This window comes from Papaver somniferum, chromosome 2, assembly GCF_003573695.1.
Source record: "Papaver somniferum cultivar HN1 chromosome 2, ASM357369v1, whole genome shotgun sequence".
NCBI lineage: Eukaryota > Viridiplantae > Streptophyta > Magnoliopsida > Ranunculales > Papaveraceae > Papaver > Papaver somniferum.
In genome coordinates, this window is record NC_039359.1 from 117855980 (window position 1) to 117871543 (window position 15564).

At 37.8% G+C, this 15564-nt stretch overlaps 2 protein-coding genes across 2 annotated transcripts; one reads left to right on the plus strand and one right to left on the minus strand.

The window, feature by feature from the left end:
* Positions 1-3342: 3342 nt before the first annotated feature.
* Positions 3343-4362, minus strand: LOC113351827 (cytosolic sulfotransferase 6-like). Its single transcript, XM_026595753.1, has one exon. It carries the CDS (start codon positions 4360-4362, stop codon positions 3343-3345), a length of 1020 nt encoding a protein of 339 aa, XP_026451538.1.
* A 486-nt stretch (positions 4363-4848) lies between these two features.
* On the plus strand, positions 4849-7008 carry LOC113353845. The gene is made up of 3 exons (XM_026597322.1): positions 4849-5363; positions 5714-5868; positions 6757-7008. Exons 1-3 carry the CDS (start codon positions 5274-5276, stop codon positions 6818-6820), a joined length of 309 nt encoding a protein of 102 aa, XP_026453107.1. The 5' UTR covers positions 4849-5273; the 3' UTR covers positions 6821-7008.
* Positions 7009-15564: the final 8556 nt, after the last annotated feature.

Here is a 15564-nt window from a genome sequence, read left to right on the forward strand (position 1 = left end):
ATATTTTCTGATGGTCTCTTTGTAATTCATCTCCAGTGAGAATAGCTTGTCCATGCCGGTATTGACAACCTTGTTGTACATGTATGTTGCTAGAAATTTTTCTGTGAGTTGGTCGTAGGAATCGATTGAGTTTGACGGCAGGTTATCGAACCATGATAACGCGGACCCTTTTAGACTTGATGGGAAGTATCTGCCTCAGGATCAGCTGACCCGTCATAGCAATCAAAAGCAGGAACCGAACATTTCTGCGGTATGGAAGCCCTGGCCAAGTGTGGCGTCAGCGGGGTAGTGTTTGCTTCCTTCATCACTTGCTCTAGTCTTACGCCTCCCTGCCTAGTTTTTAGCTCCTTGATTTCTGCCAGCATTTCAGCACGCAGATTTTCCATTGCGATCTGGTGCTCTTCACGAATGGTAGATTTCGCTCTTAGGAGGGTGGTACCGTCGTAGTATTCCGAGTCTCGGGATTGTACTCAGGGTCTGATCTTTGGCCGCTCCTTGCTCCTCTTCGGTTCAATGGAATCGGGTTGTTTGCGATCACCATTCTTCTATCTTGATTGGGTGCTACATCCTTGGAGTTAGCTTCGTCGCGTTGGTTTTCTACCTCTGCGTTGTAAATGATTTTTTCCTTGAGTGTTTGGTTCTCTTGTGCAAATATCGCCACATCATCTGCGTATGCCTTCTGTTTCTTCCTTAATTCTGCTAGCTCGGCCATCATCTGAGCGGAATGATTTGACCCTTGATTTGGTGTTCCTGCCCGCAATCGCTCATCGACGGCTATGGTTTGTTCCTCATCCACGATCTGTATTATTGGCTCTGGTGGATCTAACCGTGCACCCCGGGACCCCGACGGTTGTTGTGAGGGTTGACCTGCTATTAGAAGCGGTTCCTTGGTCGGGAAAGGTATGTTCTGTTCGTTGGTTAAGGGCATCCCATAGAGGGGTTGTTGTATTCCTGACTCTGCTACGACTTCCTGATGTTCCTGTAGTTGAGCGTTGGTTATTCTGGGAGCTCCAACCTTGGATCCGCCAGCTCTTGAAGCTCCTGCTTTGGCTGCCGCGGAATTTACTGCGTTTGCTGCGATGATGTTGGCATTGATGGGGGCCGTGCTTTCCGCCTTATCCTGCGCCCTATCTGCTGCCTTCAACTTTTCACCTCTCTGCTTACTCCTAGTTACCACTGGGGTCGTCCTTGGCATCTCTTTTGACGAAGCTTTTGCCTTCCCGATATCTTTTCTTTTCTTCATCTTTTAATATTTCCCTGAAAAAGAGAGAAAAATCACGAAGACAATGGGTCCCACGTGATATCTATTAGCGTTTTGAGTTCTCAAAGGTGTAATATCTTGAAGATACGAAAGGCATCCATCTATGTAGACGACTGCAGATCCGTTCGAAGTTTTGATTTTCAAGGTCGTGAAAACTTAGAAAATGCATGAAAAAACAGATCTATATAGATGAACGCGGATCTGCTCATAATTTTGGTTTTTGAAATCATGAACGGAAAAAACCGTAGTGTTCCATACATCGTTATTTTCAAAAAACGAAGTCTGAAACAAGTCACAGGAGAAGATAAATCTTTTACCGGGATGAAAGTCCCTGTTTCCAGCGCCAGATTGTGAACACGCAGATCAAAGTCATCTGAGTATTCACAAACAATGCGTGCATACTCATGGCAATACAATAAATAGGTTGCGCCTGAAGGGAACGGATTGGTTATGTCGAATCCTTGACTCAGAGTTCTAATACTCTTCCTCGTCTCATCAATTACAATCATTGTCCTTAGCTCATACAATAAGATAAATAATGGACGAAGTATAAAATGTACGAACATGATATGCTATAAGTAACGAATTGAATATATAAAGTATGGATGTATGAACATAAACGAAACGATTAACTTATATGATTCTCACTCAGATCCCTGTATCCGAGATTGGGTTTTTTATTATATGGTGGGGATTACCGAAATAGTCGAATGACTTTGAGACTAATATAAGCCTGCGTAGCAGGAGGAACCTCACTTACACTCTCTATTTCTGTCTCTGTCCTCTTCTCTTCTCAATGTTCCCCCCCCCCCCCTTCTCACTTGGGAGAGAGGGGTATTTATAGGGTGGTTACGTGGGGTCCACTTCTGAAGCCCGTTGTAACCTTATCCTCTTGTGTCTTGTGCCGCTTACGCAGAGGTCTACATGTTCTTGATTCTCTCTGCGTGTTCCGTTTGAATATTTAGCGCTATCTGCGCTTCCTCCACAGGCTGACTGACACGTATGCTGTTTGAGGGTATTTAATGCGGGTAGTTGAGATGTTTGTCCGCGGTAGAAAGCTGTCCTCTGCCCCTGTCTTGTCTGCGTCAGTCTGACTATCCCCAGCCGTAAATCTTAGATCTTTATGGGGATAGGATAAAGTGAATCCCGGGTTATCCTTCAGTGCTTCGCAGTGCTCTAGTGTTTCCGTCTTCCTCGATCCCCTACCGTTGAATCTGGTGGGTGGCGTCGCTATCTTGATAAGACGCGTCTCTTGGCTGTCCACGTGTGATATCATATCTTGATGTTCTCAGCCGCATGTCCTCCACGTGTGTCTTTATGGACACGTGGCGAAAGACGAAATGTGTACCTACAATAAGACAAAACTACTTTAATTAAGCTTTTATTTAAAACAAAAAACCCATTCAGAACGATTAACTTGCTTATGAACATGATCGATTAACATATTTAACCAATTTGATGAATTGAATACTTTTTGTTTCAGCTTTTGTACCTGATTCATGGTTCTTACTTGATGGGTGTTTTGATTTTGTGTTAAATTAACATCTTAAAAAATTAGTCTTTTCACTGACACTTGCTTGCTACTTTCGCTCAAAAAAACAGAAGAAGGGAAACATCATAATTTTGTTTTCAAATTATGAAATTCTGAAAGTTTGTCTCAAAAATCTATATAAAATTAAGAAGTCTCTAATTTATTTTCTATTTAAGTTATGTGACGTGGCGGAGATACAAAGTTGTCTCTTTCCTACATATATGTGCCATATCATCATCGCTGTCATTCAGCTATGGGGCGGCTGTTCACGTAGCAGGATTGATGTCCTAGGCTACTAGCCAAGGACTGAGAGAAAAACAGTAATGATTCTACAATTGGTAAAAATGTCGCACAAGAATTTACCTAGCTAGATAAAGTGGCTTTTGAACAACGTTTCGGAAAATATTTCGAGTACAAAGATGGATTGTCAATAAAGAATCTCCATTGTCCTTTCGGATACTTTTACAACAAGTACCGGCACTAGTTGCCATACATGAAAATATGACCCTAACAAACAGTAAGAGAACACATCCACACACTAACACAAGCATTATCCGAGCTTCAGACCATAACCAAGAAACTTCTCTTCAGTGATCTTATCTAATCGCTCTATCATTGCCGGTGTCAAGTAATTGACATGGTCTCCGACTTCTCCTCGCCGGAAAAATGTATTACATCCAATCTCTAGCGATGGCAATTTCCCATTCTTATTCACTTCTAAATTGCTCAAATGATCGAAACTACACAGCTCCAATAATTCCTCAACTACTCCCCCACTTTCTTCCTCGGCCGAAAACGGGTAACCCAAGAACTCAGCTAACTTGATCACATGAAGGTTAGGTTCCTTCTTCAATTCCTCATATTTTAAGAACAAAACTCTTTCAGGAAACTGCAAGCTCATTTTCCAATACCCTACAGCATGATCCCAAAAGGATCCGTATTCAACAACACCATCACAAAACTGCTTGCAAAATTCTTCTAGTGAAATATTTTCCAGATTCTTGGTTCTAATCTTGGCGATGAAATGCCAGAACGAAACAAAAGTATCCTTTGGATCTCTACATATGTAAATTAACTTACAGTTCGAGTCCTTGATGGACTCAAGCAAAGGTGCAAGAGGAAAATGAGTTGCCAAAAGCCGGTTGTTAACAGAGAAACACGTTAAATCCGGGTTCCGGTCAGCTGAGTAAACATGATCCAGAAAAGGAAGAAGTAAATGTGGATTGTTTGTGAGAAGAGGGTGGTGTTGTTTCGAGGTTGCCGTATTGAAATGATACCTGTTAATGATCGCGAAAGACAGGGCTTTCAACCAAGTTGTGCCACATTTAGGATACGTCGCAACGATGAGATCCGTATCGAGAGCTTTGAAGTTTCTTTGCATACTTATGACACCTTGTAGCTCTGCAGCACCGTACCAGAAGTTCTGGTATTGATAGATATGATCTGAACGCATCCATGCCTTTTGTTTTGGTATGGATGATAGCAAATCTCTGCTGGTCTTTTGGGTAGATTTTCTATCAGCTTCTTCACAACCATGAAGTTTTGAGTCTCTCCACTGCGTTGAAGCCATATGAATATGGTCAGTAATAGATTGCTTCCACTTTTTTTCTTCTAATTTCCCTTCTCTTTTTATAAAAAGAAGAGTCCTACGCCTACCTACCGGCATATGAAGTAAAGTGGGCCGACACAGCACGCGCCTCAAATCGGAGCGTCACAGACGCGTCATGTCGTGCCAGAGTATTAAGAGTGTCGTGATATGCTTCTTTCCAAAAGCTTGGCACTTGTATCACACTGACATATCACCCAAAATGATCATATTGAGCGCTGCCGGAACTCTTGTTTTATATAAAAAAAAGACAACCGACATTTGCTTAGAAAGTCAGCGAAGAATCAAAGTCAGAATATAAGACAAGTATGTGCATAAAATTGGATAGGATTCAAATGCACTTAAAGCCACGCATAATTCATAATTGCTTCAGAAAATTTGAAAGGAAAAAAAAAGAACAGAAAATGGGCTATATAGTTAAAATTGAGTGTTTTCTGGGTCAAATGGACGGGTAAGATTTCAGTCTGGGTCAAATGACCAAAAAGAATCTTTTAATGAGGAAAGACGTTACTGCCCTCGTTTCTCCTCGTCTTCTTCATAGATACGAGCTCTCGAGAAACCAGATCTGATTTCTTCACCAGTTTCCATTGCTTTCTTCTGTTGCTGTCGATCTTCCCTTTCTCCACCACCACCATCATCAACTATAACCGCATCTTCCACCACCACCATCGACAATACTACAACCACCACCATCAGCATCTACGACAAACTACAAACAACATCACCACCTTCCTCCACCACCGCACCCATCGAAAATACTACTACCACCGCCATCAGCATCTACAGAAACTACAGCCAACACCACCACCTTCCTCATAAAGGTTCCTCCTTTGATCGAAATTCATCTTCTCCGATCTATATCACTGGTTTTCTGAATGTCAATTTGGATTTGCAGCCTTCTCTACATCTCTCAAAACATTCCAAAAGGCGACTCCTTTAGATTTCTTCACCAATTGCTCAAAAAGGTATAAACTTTGATTGGATTCATAGTCTAGAACACTTTTCATCTCTTAATTTGAAACTCACAGATATTTTTGTATTGTTTTCAATCCCAATCAGTCTGGATTGCTAGATCGATCCATTTTATTGTTATATGTGAATCAAATATAAAAATTGGAATGGGACTGTATTGATTGTTTCATATTGAATCCAATTAAAAACTAGAATCAGAACTTTATTGGTTGTTTTAATCCAATTTAAAATTTGAATTGGCAATACCAACATTGAAATCTCATTACTTGTGATTTTTCTTATTTGTTAGTTTCATTTGATGGGTAACTTAATTTTCGTCTCATTGTTCTTGTTTGTCGTATAGATTGTCGCTGATTCGAGTTTGATGGCAACCTGTTTACATGAAGAGGTAAAGAGACTGCAGAATCTTGTGTATAGACTAACCACAGAGATAGATGTAAAGAACCAAAGGATGGAATGCATGGAAAAAATGTTGACTCTACTATCAACATCTCTTGGGTATGATATTTTTGCTCTGTTTTCACTCACTTTAAACAAGGATGAAACCCAGTTTAAACTAGGATGCAACTGGTTTCATACTATACTAAATTGGGTTGAATTTGCTTTCACCCATTTTAAACTAGGATGAAACCGGTTCCATCTATAGGTAGGATGAAACTATGAATTTTGAACTAGGTAGCACTCACTTTAAACAAGGATGAAACTGGATTGGGTCGAATTTGCTTTCACCCATTTTAAACTAGGATGAAACCGGTTTCATCTATAGGTAGGATGAAACTATGATTTTTGAACTAGGTATCACTCACTGTTTCATCATATACTAAATTGGGTCGAATTTGATTTCACCCATTTTAAACTAGGATGAAACTAGTTACATCATGTTTTAAATTTGGTTGAATTTGGTTTCGTCGATATTTAGGCTGGGATGAAACCAGTTTCATCATGTTTTAAAATTTTTTGAATTTGTTTTCACCCATGTTTAAACTTGGATGAAACCAGTTACATCCTGTTTTAAATTTGGTTTCATCGATATTTAGGCTGGGATGAAACCAATTTCATCATGTTTTATTGACTGACTTTCTATACTCTTATCTTCCTTAATTCTCGGTATAAGTTGTATAACAAACCGTTGTTTTCACATTACAAAGTCTTGGTGGAATATTTTTTCTTTCATTTGACTTTTTTAGTATTTATGTTGTTTATGTCTTATAGAAAAGAGCATGTACTTGGTGAATATCTTTTGTGATGATCTTCATAATTCATACATTAAGGTTGATTGATGCCTTAACCCTGTTGCAGTTTCTTTGTTAGTGATTGGTCAAGTGCAAATATGGGTTTCAGAAGTGTGATATGTTTGTTTGAGCGTGATATTTTCTGGTTATGCAGGGATGCCATTGACGCTAGAGATTTAGAATACCAGCAGGCATGGTCTGGAGTTCAAAGTCCATAATCTTAACTTATGAACATGGCTTGGAGATTCGTTTTAAGGAAGCAAACAAAGCTGAAGTTGTATTTTATCTCTATTCTCTACTAGGAGTAGCTACAGCAGAAGCTAAGATAGCCGACCTCGGAAAAGTTCAAATTTTCAAGAAGGTTAGTTTTGTCTTTCTTGTTTTTCTGCCACTATAATGATTTGATACTCGCAAAAATAAATCCTACTGTACGTTGTGAAACTATACCTGTTGGAATCCCTTCTGTTGCAACAACCATGCAATCCCTTTTGTTGGCCAGTTTGGTTGTGGCTTCGTTAAGTTTAATATAATTTCTGTTTGCAAACCGTGTACTTTAAAGTGAATAAGAGAATTCATTCAAAAATATTATGTCTGTTTCAGAAGGGATATAAGGTGGTGTGCGGGTGAAATCCATTTAGCAATATTAGCTTGGTGTCTGGTCAGAATATCTGTTGTCATAAGTCTAGTGTTTGTGTTTATGCTAACGTCCATAAAAGAATTGTTAGACATTTTGCAAATGGTTGAATTTGCTCTGTTTTTTTGCTCTGTTTTTCGCTCTGTTTTTACTCTGTTTTTGCTCTGTTTTTTTTTTTCAATTTTTGCTCTTCCAGAGGAAGGAGTAGAAGAAGCAGAAGAAGTTGGAACTCTGTTTTATGTTACTTCATATTTTCTTTTTTGCAGAGATCGAGTTCAAGTAGAAGTTGGTGTTTTTTTTCTCTAACTCATGAAACAGAGTACTCTGTTTTTTCTTCTGAGATTGCAGAGTACTCTGTTTTTTATTCCAACCTTTACTAACCCAACCTAGTAAATATTTGTAGAAGATAGGGACATATTTGTCTCTTCAGGTTAATAAATAAAAAAGATTCTGGGTGAAATATCCATTTTGGCAAAATGAACAGTATTTTTCTGTTTTTTGGCTATATAAACAGTATCTAAAGCTAAGAATCTATTTCACCTAGGAAATTTATGTTTTGGTCTTTTTGACCAATTTTGTGAAAAAAGAACACCCGCACAAATGAGCCTAGTAATTAAGGTGAAGCTCTATATCCCATATTAACAAACAGGTAAGAAGCCACTTGAACTAAGAGTCAAGTTAGCAAGATCGATAAATCTAACAACTTGTTCAATTAAACTATCTTTTGGATCCATAGATCAAGCACCACATTCCCCATAGGTATCAATTAGATATTCAGCTAGGAAGTAATTATTGAGTTTAAGAGCATTTCCTATGGGAATGAACGAATCCAATACTTTGTTCAGCCAGGTGGATGGTCAAACTAAGTTTTTCACTATGGAAAAGTAGTGGGCGTCAGAAAAATAAGCGCGCGACACGGAGAAAAATGCTGTCATCAGTAGGCCAAGCGCAGGGTCCGAAAGTTGAACGCTGGCGCTGAAATGACGAGCGCGGCGTCACCAAGAATATCGCTGGCGTTTTGTAGGTGAACGCCAACGGGTAGTTTTTAAAATTTCGGAATTCACTTTTTACTTCTTTAAATTACCACCATTTTCAGACAATTCACTCACACCAAATTCACTTCTCTTGAATTTTCTCTTCTAAAATGGCTGAAAAAGCGATCACACTTTTTTGCGATGCAAAATTGGAAGCCGTTGTTTCTAAGATATGTAAGAATTTTAAGAAGATTGAAAATTGTAAGAGGGAAGTGCAAGTTTTAGAAGTTGCTCCTAGAAAATGTTCCACTAAAAGGCAAGGAAGAGTTCCAGTTTTGAAAGTTAACAACAAAAAATTCAAAAACAAAGGCGAAACTGTGAAAGAGCGCGTTTAATGGAAGATACGTCAAATGAAGATAAACAGGAGGCCAAAACTTGTACTCTATTTTTATTGAAGTAGTTTTTAGTACGTTTTATTATTGCTTACGTTTATATCTCGTAAAAGAATTAGCATCAATGAATGAAAATAGATTTCCACTTAAGATTAAGCAAAATTTATTATAATTCAAACTTTCAAATAACATCAAATTATATTTTAATAAACCACAATAATAACATCAAACTACATTTTAATTAAAAAAAAAAATCAAACTACATTAAATCCAACAACATTCTCTTTGTAGAGTTCGTAACATTCAAAATGCTTAAACTATCTTCCGCTTTCTTCAGTAAACTTGGTCTGAGCGATGGTTTTCTGTGAAACAAACAACAAGTTCAGATATTTATGATGCAGTTGAGTACATGAGGACAAATGACAAAGGAATAAGATACTCACCAGTTCTTCGTCGGAAAGTTCAGAATTGCTGCGGTGAACCATCCATAAAACTTATGTATAATATTTGACTTCCTTAGTGATGAAAGCAATTCTTAGTTCTAGGCTTTTACTGTTTCTTATGGTTTCGTTCCGCGATGCTACAAAATGTCCCAAAAATCTTTCCCAAAAATGGTCATGGTTCATTGGTCTCATCATACGATGTAACCAACATCTAACAAGAGTAATATCTTCTTCCATTGTAAAGACTGGGAGCGGCATTCGAGTGCAGTAACGATGTGCTTGAGATGGACCATCTTTTAGAATTCTAAAACACCCTTCGTAAGGAAAAGGTTCATCGTGAGCATCCTCCCAATTTTTAATAGTTGTATGGATCACTTCATCTTCAGTTACACCGGCGAACTTTTCTCGGTCAATTTCCATTGCAAGAGCAAAAAATGGCTGTAGTACATTACTAATAGATTGAAAACGAGCATCTCGGTTACCTGGGTTTCCCATCAGTGAGACAAACATTGAGAAAACGTTATCCCAAAAATTACGTATACTATTGTGTTCATAAAGGACACCAGTGATTAACCTATGAAAGAAATATGCTTTGCATATAGTTAGATCCTCTTCCTCAGTAAACTTGGGACCACGATTTCTAACAGACATTTCTGTAAAGGTGGAGAGATTTAGGAAAAAAGAAGAAGGAGAAGAAAATGTGATTTTGGAGATGGGAGCGCAAGGGAATTTATAGGTTGAGAGAGAAAGTTGGAAATTTAGTCGCTGGCGTTTGTAGGAAAATCGCCCGCGACTTTCCTTTGAGCGCCCGCGAGTTTCCTTTGAGCGCCCGTTTGAATTACCCGACCACTTTTATTATAAATACGCCACTACCAACCGATTTCTTTCCCATCATCCACCATGTTTTCTAAAGGCAAAGCAAAGCAAATATTATGCATCAAAGCAAAAGAGGTTTGTCCATTATGTTTCATGGATAACCACAGTCTTATGCAATGTCCTTGGATGTATCAAAGTGTCCGCGGGAAGGTTGTTCACGCATCAGAATGGTGATTGAATCACAACCGAAAAAGCTCAGGTATTTGCAATGTCAAGATGCCAATTGTCCAGAGGAACCACATATGCTAGATGATGTTATGAAGATTAAAAAATAACAAGAAGAAAGGATTGCAACACTCTGCAAAAACTTCAAACTTAAGGCCAAAATGAAGAAGGAGTTATTACACTGCAAGCATTGTGGATATGGAAATCACGAATACAAACACTGTCCACGGAGAATCAGTTCATGCTCAAAGCCCGGTTGCAGGACTTTTACGCATTTGCGGACTTCTTCTGAAGAAGACACATGTGGAAAGCATTTCTGGGAATGTCCCAGGTGTTGTTTGGTGGAGTGGGCTGATTGAAGTTGTGGGACAAATCGATTCACTATGGTATTATGTTATTACGATTATCTTCACATTTGTACGTCAGTAATTTAAATTTTTCCTGGATTAAAAATTGCACCATCAATATTAATATCATAAATAAAAACGTACTGCATTGAACAACAACATCATACATGAAAACAAAAGAAATACATTAGATTAAAACAAGTACTACATAGGCATCCTAATTCTGAAACAGTAGGGGATTGTATCTGTTGAGCACCCTAAGAATGTTGGAACAAGCATGGAAGTCGAAAGTACGACCCCCGTGAGTTACTGGCCACATCGCTAGAGTTCTGGGTTCCAATTCATGTTCGGCTTCACCGTTGCGCCTATTATTGTGATTCTCAAACAGTAAAACCATGAAGTCCAATACATTCATACTAACTAAAACGATGATGCAATACGTTAGAATCACGCCCATAGATATTCCCCGGTTCAGCAGTGAATGTTCGGTAAAATTTCTCCCAGAAAGTAATCGTCGGTTCAACTACATTACGCATGACAGCATCTTGTTTGTGAAAAACAAAGGCTCTACAAATAGCTAAATCCTTTTGTTGAGTGAATCTAACAGCTCTAACTCAAATTCTGGGAGGCATTTTTGTAGTTGCTTTGAGAATGAAGAATGTGTAGAATGTGTGAATTTGGAGTTGAAATGAGTTGTATTTATAGATTTTAGAAAATGTAGTTGTTGGATCACAAGATTTCCCAGCCGTTCAGATGCAGCCGTTGGGAACATTAGGTTAGACGTTGGCGTCGTCATGAATGACGCGGGCGACATAGAAAATACCGCGCGTCCGGGGTTCGGTCGCTGGCGTTTTTTATTTGAGCGCCAGCGTCAGTGACGATGACGCCCGTCATGCACTAAGACATGCGGTTGTTCCTTCAACTCGATGTTCAAACCAACCGATTAGTTGGTTTGAACATCCATTTTCCATGTTTGTTCATCCCATAGGAACTGATCTAAGGGCTTTGCCTTTGTTGCTTTTATTGCAACATTGCTAATAGGGAGTACCAAATTAGCAGCCATGCATGATTAAATAAGTCTGCTGCTTGAAAAAGATAAATGTACAACAATGTGTCAAAAGTTATTGATCCAGATTCTTTAAGTTTTAAATATATTAAGTTAACAAGTGGTTACCAATAAGAAAGAAATATAAAAACAAATATTGAAACTATCAAAGATAAAAAAAAAAAAAAAAAAAAACCCTTGAAAAGATAAGCAAAAGACAATTACCAAGATAAAGCTACTTTCTTCCAAATTAAGAAAAGAATTTATAAGTTGTAAGGCCAAGCACTATAGGAGGGGTTATCCCTTCCCTATCCCCTTGAATGTAAGGAAAAGATATGGGTCACAAGGAAACCTCACTATGGTCTGCTTTTATCCCTTCCCTACATGACACGGAAATTGAGTTTCCTTATGAATAGTGCAAAATAGAAACTCAGTTCCCGTTGCTTTTTTTTACTCAAGTTTTTTCACGTTAGGTAAATTGTATAGGTTAAAAGATAATTAATAGAAAAAATAAGGAGATAAAAAGGTAAAAAAAAGAGAGTTTTAGTAAAAAAAAAAAAAGTAAAAAAGAGAAGTGTTAGTGTAAAACCGTGAAAACTGAGTTTTCATAAAGCACAATTTTACACGGAAACTGAGTTTCCGTGTTATTTCTCTTCCCTACCACCTGGATCAGATGTGATCCAGTTTGAGTAGTAGGGAAGGGATGTCCTTACTTATGTAGGGATACATGAGACCATAGGATATGGTTTTTGAGTTTTTACCTACATATGAGGAATAGAGAAGGAATAAAGGGCACCATAGTGCTTGGCCTAAGTAAGGAGAGATTTTGGAAAGACCATATCAAAGACTAAAGAAATACAAAATAAAAAATCACAACAAATCTAAATAAAGATATCAAAGAACCAGAGTAGAAAATTTAAGAGATGAAAACAATGATTTACTAAGATGGCTACTTCGGTTAACCATGGAAATCGACAAAGATGTGATTGATATGATCCAATCTGGAAATCGAACAAGATGTAATTGATGGGATCCCACATTCCTAATTATATAACTCAAATGGATAATGATGTTTTTTGTAGTATCCATATAGAAAATGAGATAAAAAAAGTAATCTTCTTTATGGAATCTGACAAAAGCCCAGGAATTTCCACCCAATTTTTTCCAGCAAAATAGGGAGATAAATTGTACATGCTTAGCATAGTTAAAATGGTCCAAACTCTCTTTGAAACAGAAATATGAATGCCTCTTTCATCACCTAAATTCCTAAGACCTTTAACCCTAATGTACCATTAGAATTCAAAACGGTATCCAATGCAAACACAACATATAAAATAATGGCAAGTAGGATGAAAGGCTTACTAGGAAAGATAATTTCCGATACTGCTTTCATTCCGGGAAGGCATACATATGAAAACATTACCATAGGAAAAACTGGTACATAAAATTAAAAATTCAGAATCTAAAAAGGGGTTTATGAGAATCAAAATTTACATTCCACAGCATTTGACCGTGTCAAATGGAATTTTATAATGCATACTACGAACAAATGGGCTCTAACAATAAATGGCGTAACCTAGTTCATCAGTGTATATATAAAACTATGTTTTCGATCTTTTTTATGGATCTCCAATTGAATTCTTTAAACCTTTGAGAGGTTTGTGTCAAGAAAATATAATCTCCTCGTACTTGTTTCTGTTTTGTATGAAGGAATTATATCGAAAAATAACAGATGCTGAAATATTCTACCTTAATAAAAGAAATAAAAATAGTTCACTAGGATCCTGCCATTAGCCCTTTACTCTTCGCATATGACTGTTTGTTGTTCTGCAAGGTAAATGACAAAACTTGTCACAATCTTGCTAAACCTTTTACCGACTTTTGGAGTGTCTTCGGGGCAATCAATCAATTTGAACACATCAGGTGTTTTTTTCATCCCAAAACTGAAACATACTACAGAGAGTAAAACAAATTATAGGTATTAATTTCATCCCCTTAAATGATAAGTATTTAGGGTCACCCATATTCACCAATATATCAAAATTTGAATTTTTGAGCCTTTGGTTCAAAAAATGAAGAATAAATTGCTCAACTGGAAAGAAACAAACCTAAATACAGCCGGGAAAACCATCATGATTAAAAATGTCTCAACTTCCTGATATGCTTATCAAATGAACTGCTTTAAGATTCCAGTTAAGATTTGTAATAGCATTACTAAGTTACAAACATATTATTGGTGGGGAAAAAAATGAAAAAGGTTTGAATGAAAATTGAAAAAATGAAAATCCCATACTGCCGGATAACCGCAGTGGCTAAGTGGTGACAGTATTGGTGGAGGATTTGGTCATTAAAATTTATTGAGGATGAGATGAAACTTATACACGAAGATCCTGACTAAAAAATCAATCTCCTTTGAGATATTATTATCCATCACTGGCAGTGCTGGTACTATTGGATTTATGATGCTAGACATGGATAATGTATATAATTAAAGATTATCCGATGTAGTTTCATTGTCATTGGCACTGGACAGTGTGGTGGCAGAGGATACATTAAAAGGAACAATTTCAAGTTATCCCTCTTCGAATGGTCTTCAACTTGTTTTCATAATTATACGAACCAACTTAAGAAACATTAACACAACATAATTTTAAGAGCAGCTCTAATGGCATAATCAAACTGTCAAATTTGGCTATTATTGCTCCACAATATAATAACTAAAATACATCACTACTTTTTTCTTAGGCAATATGTATGGACAAACTCAATACAACTCCGAGAGTTAAACTCAATCAAGGAATAATATATAGAGTTATCTCTCTCTCCTTCTCTTGCAATTAGAACATTTACAGAAACAAATCTGTGAACCTAATCACAAAGAGATGACTTGGACGGTACCAAATACCAATATCCATGAATCAATCAAGCGTATTGATAGGTATCTAAAACACCTAATTTTATATCTAGTATTTATGCTTTCTTTCCTATTTTTCTTGTAAATTATGTATCTTATGTTTGCTTTTGAGTATTTAGGTACTTGGGAGTCATTCGGAGCAAAAGAAGGAATAAAGCACTCTTTTGGAGCATAAGGGCAGAATCGTCAATTCACAGGCGAGTGGTGGCTGGAGCTAGCCAAGGTTATGCGGCGAAGAAGGGGAAGAATGGACTGTCAGTTTCCCATAACTGACAGGCCAAACTATTTGAGGTTGTACCCCTTATCTATGTTACATGGGTGGATATATAGGGTAGCCATATGGGTAACCCTTATCTCAGGTGCTGGGGTGGCTATATCCACAACATTTCTTACACAGCCCTAGAAGTTAGAGAAAATCATTTCTCATCATTTATTTCTCCTCCTCCCTGTATGAACCCGAGAGAAAGCATCTCCATTAGGGAAAATCAGATAAACTCAGTGAGATTGAGAAGAAATTGGTGATGCTGTCGTGTTGAATCAGCAAGAAGAAAGGTGTAATCGAATTGCAGAATAATATTGATGAGATGTTGGTGAATCGGGAAGAAATCGAGTTGAAGAAACTTAGGGTTTTGTTGTTGCTCTCTGAGTTCAAATGAGAAGATAAATTGCAGATGGGTTTTTCTCATTCTGAAGATTCAACAACAGCAGATGAATTGAAGTTGTTGTTGATTACATACTTAGATGTATGACAGGTTAGGGTTCTCCTGGTGGTGATTGACAGTGAAGATGGTGGTCGACTTTGGGTATGAATTGGTTTTGATTGAGAAGGTGAGTTAGGGTTCTGTGGTGTTTGAAGAATGGAAAGTGGTTCAGATTGAGAAGACATGGGGTATGTTGTAGCAGAGAAGAACGAAATTTCAGATCGATTTAGAACTGTTGTTGGTGGAGGAAATGGTTCAGGAGGTGTTGATTAGGGTTGCTAAGGTTGAAGTGGTGCAGCTACTGGGTTTGAACTGCAGGTGGTGGTGCTGTTGTCCAAGAGCAGAGTGAGAAGGCTTGAATTGGTGGTTAGTGCTCAGCAGCTGAGAAGGAGCAAATGGAGAATTTTAGGCTGCAGTTGGTATGTGCTGGGATGGCTCAAGTTTCTGGAGCTGAACTTGGTATTGCAGGTA

What these genes read in the sequence shown, in the direction of transcription:
- LOC113353845 (XM_026597322.1), top strand. Translation starts at nt 5,274, where the DNA reads ATGTCAATTTGGATTTGCAGCCTTCTCTACATCTCTCAAAACATTCCA. An exon ending in TTCACCAATTGCTCAAAAAG is followed by an intron (nt 5,364 to 5,713) that starts GTATAAACTTTG and finishes TTTGTCGTATAG; the next exon opens with ATTGTCGCTGATTCGAGTTT. An exon ending in CTACTATCAACATCTCTTGG is followed by an intron (nt 5,869 to 6,756) that starts GTATGATATTTT and finishes CTGGTTATGCAG; the next exon opens with GGATGCCATTGACGCTAGAG.
- LOC113351827 (XM_026595753.1), bottom strand. Translation starts at nt 4,362, where the DNA reads ATGGCTTCAACGCAGTGGAGAGACTCAAAACTTCATGGTTGTGAAGAA.